The sequence below is a fragment of the Colius striatus genome, chromosome 8 (assembly GCF_028858725.1).
Source record: "Colius striatus isolate bColStr4 chromosome 8, bColStr4.1.hap1, whole genome shotgun sequence".
In the NCBI taxonomy this organism is placed as follows: Eukaryota; Metazoa; Chordata; class Aves; order Coliiformes; family Coliidae; genus Colius; species Colius striatus.
The window spans coordinates 32,349,586-32,357,756 of NC_084766.1; the positions used below are offsets into that span (position 1 = coordinate 32,349,586).

An 8,171-nucleotide genomic window follows, 5' to 3' on the forward strand; every position below is an offset into this window, starting at 1 on the left:
AAACAAAGTCCGGGAACGAAGGGAAGAAACGCTAGACTGGTTTTCAGACTCGCCCCCATCCCTTGGTTCGACAGAAACATTAATTTACATTAGCAATTCCGCATCTTTAAGATAAATTACACAGCGGCGTAATAGATTTAAAGTACGCCAGATTTTTTATCATTAATTGTAAATGTGCAAAATACCTGCTGGTACTTCACTTTAGAAGAATGTAATTGGCAAAAATGGGAGGCTGATGAATAGATAATAGATCCTTAACTACCAATAAACAGTAAGCACCAGCCAAGAGTATTAGGATGTGATCATAATTATTCTGCAGCCCCAGCCAATGGGAGGAGGAGAACACAGCCCTAAAATCATCCCCGGACCCAAAGGTAATCACGAAAATACGGACACGGCTGGAACCGGAGACTCGCTCCCCTGTCCCGTCTGCGAGAGCCCGGCATGCCCCAGCTTTGCATCATGCGACTGCCCTCCGCTTTGTTTTCCGCGCCGCGCGGTTCGAGGAGTGCGAAGGCGCGGAGGGGGAGTAAATAAGTTCGCAGGAGGAAGAGGGAGATCGGAACGAAGCGTTTCCCAAGCGGGGCATCTCTCCCGGACGCCCCGGGGCCGATCAAGGTAACCTCGCCGGGCTGAGAGCACCCGAGATGTGGCAGGGAGAGGGGTGTTCCCCCCCCTCCACATACACCCCACCTCCCCCTCGAGAATAGATGCAGTACTCTGCGAACTCCCCCCTTTTCCTGGCTCATTGCCTCCCCCCGTCCCCCTACCTCGGTCGGCGGCGGAGCGGGGCTGCGCGGGGGCGGCGGCGCGGGCGAGGCTGCGCGCTCCCCCACGGGTGGCGGGCGCGCTCCCGCCGCGCTCCGATCCGATCCGCGCCGCGCGGCGGGTCCATCCCTCCCGATGGCGCTGCCCGACGCTCGCCTCCCCTCTGACGCACTTTAAAGAGTCTCCCCCTTCAACCTCAAGGCGAGTAATAGCGACCAATCATCAGGCCATTTACCAGGCTTCAGAGGAAGCTGTTTATGTGATCCCAGCACTAATTAGGCTCATGAACTAACAAATCGTTTGCACAACTTGTGAAGGGGCCGATCACATCCATGGATTGTCTTTGGACTTAGGGAGGGAGGGCGGGGGGGGGGGGGGGGCGACCGCCTTTTCCTTGCAGGAGGGAAACTTCTCCCAGCAACTTTTGCGTGTGTGTGTGTGTGCGCGTGGTGCGTGTGTGTGTCTCCCTTTTGGGTACCGCTGGCTGCCGCTGCCTCCTTTTCCTCCAGCCCCTGTCTATTTATGTGTGTATCTATCCCTCCTCAAGTCACTCCCCGCTGCAAACTTCCCCGGATCGTCTCCCGCGCACCAGAGAGAGCCAGGCAGAGATTTGATCGGGGACTCTCGCCGCGGCAGCATGTTTCAGCCCACACCCAAGCGGTGTTTCACCATCGAGTCGCTGGTGGCCAAAGACAGCCCCTTGCCCGCGTCTCGCTCCGAGGATCCTATCCGGCCGGCGGCGCTCAGCTATGCCAATTCCAGCCCGATGAACCCTTTTCTCAACGGCTTCCACTCCACTGGCAGGGGGGTCTACTCCAACCCGGACTTGGTCTTTGCAGAGGCCGTCTCCCACCCGCCTAATCCGGCCGTGCCGGTCCATCCCGTCCCCCCTCCCCACGCCCTGGCCGCCCACCCGCTGCCCGCTTCGCACTCTACGCACCCGCTCTTCGCCTCGCAGCAAAGGGACCCCTCCACCTTCTACCCCTGGCTAATACACCGCTACCGGTATCTGGGCCACAGGTTCCAAGGTACGTGCAAGTTTTCTTCTCCCTCCGATCCACCCCTCCATCCCCCTGCCGGTCCCCGCGGCGCGGATGCGGCGGGTCGGCCGCTGCCCGGGGCCGCGGGCTCGGCTCGGCTGGGCTGGGCCAGGAGGTTTTTGTGCCTACCCAACTTGGGGAGCTGTCAGAGCCGAGCGCCTCCGGCTCCAGTTTGCTTTGCTGCTTTTCCCGGTTTGTTTTGGTTTCCCGGGGAGAAGGGGGGCAGGCGGGAAGGCAAGGCCGGCCGGGACTTCTGCGGCTTCCTTGCCCCGATTCAAAGCACAGGGGAGAAGGGGGCATATTTTTTGTTGCGGTGGATTAAAAGCTACGGATGGGCCCCTGGAAAAAGCCACCCCGCAGAGAGGGAAATGGAAGGGTCGCCAGGTTTAGAGTTCCCCGGGAAGGCGGCGGTGCCCGCCGGGCTGCAGAGGCCGGGCTGCCGGGGCCTCGGGGAGCCGCCGCCGCCTCCCCGAATCCGGCCGCTCCTCGTGTTAGCGGGGACGCGAGGCGGGGGAAGTGGGGTGTATGAAATGGAAGGAAACTTAAAGAAAGGAGAAGAGGGGGGAAAAGGAAATAATCGCAGAGGCGGAGTAGCGCGGGGAGACGGGGCCGCGGCGGAGAGCCAAGGCTGGGGCAGAGGGGAGAGTCCCTCCGTACGGACAGGGAAAGGCTCCCGGTTGCCAAGCCATTAATAACCAGCTGAAGGAAAATAACCAAATCCAATGGCGCACGATCAATAAAATCCCCCTTGTTTAACCCTTTGCAACCGGTAGCGTCTTCTCCGAAGGGTGAGCCGATTTCCCCCGTAATGGGTCCAGCTCCTACCTCTTTCGTTATACACACACACACAAATCAGCCTCCGCTCGGAGGGAACTATCTGCTCCTGGTTTTGTTGGTTTTGTTTTGTTTTGTTTTTCCTCCGATATTTTTATTTATTAATTCTGAACGAAAACAAACCACCTGCAATATTCATTTCCCCGGCCGAGCCGTTGTACCCGGGCTGGAAAATGAGCTGCTTTCTCCGAAGCCAGGCGGACAGAGATACAAAATGGATTATTACCCTCTCAGAATAAAATTACAGGTTTCGCTCACCAAATTATTTGTCGCAGCCATCAGGCGATTGGTAAAGAGCGGTAGATGAAAGGCGGAAATGTCCTGGTGTTGAGCCACAGCCTGATTTCAAACACACCCTCCTCCTGCAACGATTTTTCATGCACTTTCACGCAGAGAGACCCTCGGTGCTTTTCCCACCTTGGAAGCACCGACCCGGAGAAGCGGCACAGAGCCAACCCGGAGGGACAGACTCGCTAAAAAGCAACCTCTCCCCCCCTCTCCCACCCCCGCTGAGCTGCCATGGCCTCTCCGAAGTTTGTTTCTTGATTTTGCCGCCCAGTTCAGGGCCACGGCGGCGGCAGGAGCCCCTGCTTCGGGGAACACAGCCGAAAAACGAAGGGAAGAGGCAGGAAGAAGGTCCCAGGCCGAGTTTTGGGAGAGGGAAGCGGGCAGAGGCCGGGGGAGCTGGCTGCCGGTCCGGGAGTGCGGTGGCCTGCCGGGGCTGAGGACGGGGGGGCTCGGCCGGGGCCGCACCAAGCGCCGGTCTCCCCCGGCCACACCAGGAGAGTGGAAATAACAACCAAGCAAGGGAAGAAGTGAGGCTACCGGTGGGAGAGGGGAAGGGGGCAGCTGTGAGATGCAGCGACCGCAACCGGCCTCTGGCCAGTTCTTTGGCTTTATTTTATCCCGTAGTGCTCCCCTGATCATGTTTCAGTATTTGATTTTCTCTCAGTTCTCTCCTTCCCCTGCTTATTCCCTCCACCTCCATTTGTCGGAGGAAAATGTAATACAAAATAAGGCACGGAAAGTATTTTTTTTTCTTAAATAAAAAGAAACTGGTCAGATTTCCCCTACGGGTAATGGTGGGAGAACAAAATGCTTGAGCTAGAAAGTCCTCTCGAGTGCTTTTGCGGAAGGTGTTTTGCTAATCTGTTTTCCTCTGATGCCCAGGGAATGAAACCAGCCCGGAGAGCTTCCTATTGCACAACGCACTGGCCAGGAAACCCAAACGGATCCGTACAGCTTTCTCCCCATCCCAATTACTGAGACTGGAACATGCCTTTGAGAAGAACCATTATGTAGTGGGAGCAGAGAGAAAACAGCTGGCACACAGCCTCAGCCTCACGGAAACTCAGGTATGGGGAAAGTAGGGAACGGGGAAAGCGAAAGTACTGGGATCTCCTTAGGAAAACCCACCCGGCCGGCCCGGAGATGCGGGCAAAACCAAGGGGAAATTCTGGGATGTTTAGGCCTCGAGTCCTCAGCCAGTGGAGAGGAGTGAGGACTCTCCCCCTCACCTGGATGTTATAAAATCCCCTCCCGTCGTTAAGAGTCACGGCAAGGGCCGGGGGTCGCGGCGTGGGAAGCGGCGAGGCTAGGGACAGGGTTTGGGGCTCCCTGCAGAGCCCCGGCCTGAGGCCTGGATCGAGAGGGAAGGGATCTGCCATCTGCAAGGGAAAGGGGTCCTGGTCATTCTTTTGCGGGACGGACGTGACCCTCAAGAAGTAGTTGAATGTTAGGCAAAAAGCCCCCAAAACAGAAAGGGGGTGGGGGGGGGGGGGAAGAATCCCCTCGTCCTTGTACTCTACTACAGAAACAGAGTTTCTAGGATGATTTTGCACCCGTTTCTAGCCCTGTGCTCGGCAGAGAGAGCACTAGGAGTCTGTTCAAGGGGGCGTACAGTTGAAAAATAAAAGGAGAGAAATTATTAACTACAAGGAATCCCCCCCTCCCCCGCCAGCTGGCTGAGGGCCAGAACCACACCGGAGCCTATTTCAGTCGTCTGTCCAGAGGGACACTTAGTGATGTTTCTGCTCCGGTTATGCCGGGGCGAGGGTCTCGGTGGCTCCTGTGGCCGGACACGCGTGGGACAGTGCGGAGGTGGCTGGAAGCGAGGGTGGGCGCAGGCTTCATCCCCCCCGACGGCGGGGACCCACGGCCGGCCGAGCCGCTGCCAGCGCGTTTTTCACTCGGTTTTCTCCTCGCCGGAAGGAAGGCTGGGGTTTGTGGGGGGTTGTTGTTGTTGGTTGTTGTTGTTGTTGTGTCGGGCTTTTGTTTTGTGCCCTTCCAGAAGAGTCGTGGAGAGAGGGCTCCAGATGGGGATTGTCTCTGCTACAGTATGTGGCACTGTACTTAAAAAAAACCCAAAAAACAAAAAAAGAAATAAAAACAAAACAAAAAAACACCCCAGAAAAGCCAAACTACCCAGCCGCAGCCTAGTTCAAAGTTCCCAGTAAACACAGCGTTCTCTGGGAGGATTAAGTTGTAACACTTTTTTTTTTTCCCTTTAACTCCTTTTCGTGGGGGAAGCAATAAAGAGGTTGGAGCTTTTGTTTTAAAATGTCTCCCTAACAAAACAATAAAAAGGGATCGCCACTCTTATGAGGTTCTCCGAACAAGGGACTGGTCACAGGCTTATTTCCACTGGAAAGCTGTATTTAAGGTGGTCTTTGTGCTTCTTGATTCCGAAGCTGGTTGGGGTCTTTTGTCCGGATGTCAAACCCCCAGTCCCCTACAAATGAGCTCCCTTTTGGGAGATCAGCGTGCAGAAATGAACCGTCCTCCCCTTCAATTAGCAAACTAAAAGCAAATTAAACTCACCCCTTGTTCCCCGCTCAGCTTTTTAATGGGGGACTTTTGGAGAATATGAAAATGCAGCAGAGATGTGTGTCCGGCCAGGCAGGTCTCTCTTCTGAAGAGGCAGCGAAGCGGGTTAAACCAGCTTATTAAAATGCTCCAGTTCCTTTTTCCCCCCTTGCTGAGGCCTTTATCAGGCACTTTCAGACAGAACCAGAGTTTAAACTGCTTTAAGAAAAAAAAAATGTTTACCTTTGGCCGCTACGAGGAGTGTGGCCAGCCCTGGAGATAGCTCGCAGATCAATACTATCTGTAATTAAAGCACTGAAGTCAGCTGCCGGATGGTTAAGTCAGATTTATTCGACGCTGAACCAATTCAGAGGCAGATATTTACGAAGGCACATCCAGCTTTCTCCTCACTACGATCGCTCCTGGACGGCGCGTCCCAGGGAGACGCTGCGGGCAGCACCGAGCGGTTTTCTTTTGGGGGCTTTTTTTTTCCCTTTCATTTTTATTCACTTTTCTAAGAGGAAAAGATTCCACCGCCTCCTAGCCCCATCCCGCCGCTCTGGAACGAGGGAAGAGGCCTTTGCTCTGTTTTGCCCCACCACCCAGGCTCGGCTGGACCCGAGGGTCTCCCCGCAGCCGGTCCGGCAGCCTCCGCCGCAGCCGCGGGTCGTTTCCCCGCTGTTGGAGGCCTCGGGACACCTCTACAGAGTAACGAGAGCTGCTCCGGGGGTTGCCCCGACGGCGGGGCCGTGACAGCTCGGTGCTGCGCAGCCACGTTTTGTTTTCCTGGCGTGGGGGTGCCTGGCGCCACGCGCGGGCACTGCGCGGGGCTACTGGTGCGCCGGAGCTCCGCGGCTCTGCGCCAGGTGCGCACACGGGGCCTCCCGCCCTCGGCCCTGCCCGCCCCGCGCCCGCCGGCTTCGGGGAGCGGAGCAGCGCACATGTAGAGCTGCGGCCACCGGCTCCTGCACGCGTGGGTCTGGCGGGCGAGGCTCAGCGTGCCTCCGGCTCTGCTCGCCACCGTCCAGGTTGGATAGAGGTGCGGGCAGGGCACGGAGCAGGCAGGGAACGGTACAGATAGGGCACGGAGCAAGCGGAGCTTCTGGGCAGGGTAGCCGGCGGCGGAAAGCACCGGCGTCCCGGCAGACGTCGGACTAACGGCCGGTGCCTTTCCTCTCGCAGGTAAAAGTATGGTTTCAGAACAGACGGACAAAGTTCAAGAGGCAAAAGTTGGAAGAGGAAGGTTCAGACTCACAACAGAAGAAAAAAGGGACTCATCACATTAACCGGTGGAGAATTGCCACCAAACAAGCCAGTCCAGAAGAAATCGACGTCACGTCGGACGATTAAAAACTGACACTTTGGGACTTTTCAAAGCCAGGCACCCCACCAACAGAAAGTGTTAAAGGCTCACACCACCACCAACCCCCGGCGTGGCGGTGCGGGGAAGGGACACGAAGATCTTCATCAAACCTGCGGGTCCCGGCCGGGAGTGCAGCGACCGGAGGGGTCCGAGCTGTGGCATTGCCGGCACCGATCTGGCAAGGGGGGATCTGTTAATCAGAGCCAAAACACCGCGACGAGGTGATTGACAGGTATTCCGTTTCTCGCAATCCACTTTTAAAAGCATAAGGTGAAAAAAAAAAATGGGGAAAAAAAAAGAGCAAAAAAATCTTGAAAAGAAAGGAAAAAAAAAGGGCCGAAGCAACTTCCCCCCCCCCCCAACCAAACCACAAAATTTACAACCTTAACGGGACATTTTGCACTTCACAGTTTTTTCCGTCTTTGAAAGAGAAATTTCCATAAGCAGCCAAACCCCACACCTGTTTCAGAAACTTGAATTGCATGTGGAAAGCCGTCTGGGAAAACAAAACAAAACAAAAAAGCAAAAAAAAAAAAAAAAAGGAAAAAGGAAAAGAAAAAAACACGGAAAAAAATTTACCCCGGTTCCTAAAGACAGAAATGAATTGTAATTTTTTTTTCCCTTTAAGACAGGTTCTGTGTGCTTTTTAATTTTATTTTACGAGAAATGTGCAGTCTGTAAACATTTTATGATAACTTCTGGCGTCAAAGTGTTTGTGAAAGCGAAATGAAGTAGCAGTGACAAAGCATAGTGTTCCTTCCGATGGACAGACACGGCGGGGTGGGGGGGAGGTATGGGGGGGAACGGGAGGGAAGGGAGGGGGGCGGTTGGGGCTGGTCATAAGTTTTGCTGCCAAAAAAAGAGAAAGAAATCAAATTATTTCCCCTCCACATTCGTATCCCTATCACAAAACCGGATGATGATTATTCTTTAAGATTAATAAATAGCAAACCCAGCGACCAGATTTGTCGGTGGGGACACCTCCGAGGCGGGAGGATCCAGAGAAAAGGGATTGAAAATCACGGACTGATTTTTAACATTTTTGTTGCTTTTTTTTTGGGTTTTGTTTCGGATTTTTTTTTGTTGTTGTTTGGTTTTTTTTTTCTAATGGCCATTTTCATTGGGGCAATTTTTAAGCACTGACCTTATAATATTTCGAGATCATAGAGCTACTAAAAAGAAAAAAGAAAGTGACAAATGTTTCCTTCATGTCTCCTATACCAGAATGTAAATATTTTTGTGTTTTGTGTTTAATTTGTTAGAATTCTAACACACTATATACTTCCAAGAAGTATGTCATTGTCAATATTTTGTCAATAAAGATTTATCAATATGCCCTACATTTAAAAACAATATATTTC

The 8,171-nt window shown here is 54.1% G+C and overlaps 1 protein-coding gene across 2 annotated transcripts; it reads left to right on the forward strand.

Annotated features, from left to right (window-relative positions):
- Positions 1-1,405: 1,405 nt before the first annotated feature.
- EMX2 (empty spiracles homeobox 2) lies at positions 1,406-6,797 on the forward strand. Of its 2 annotated transcripts, XM_062001596.1 has the most exons (3): positions 1,406-1,796; positions 3,813-3,997; positions 6,630-6,797. In XM_062001596.1, the coding sequence occupies exons 1-3, from the start codon at positions 1,406-1,408 to the stop codon at positions 6,795-6,797; spliced, it is 744 nt and encodes a 247-aa protein (XP_061857580.1). The 2 variants fall into 2 exon arrangements, with proteins under 2 accessions (XP_061857580.1, XP_061857581.1); XM_062001597.1 differs by lacking the exon at positions 3,813-3,997 and having other exon boundaries at positions 6,630-6,733.
- Positions 6,798-8,171: the final 1,374 nt, after the last annotated feature.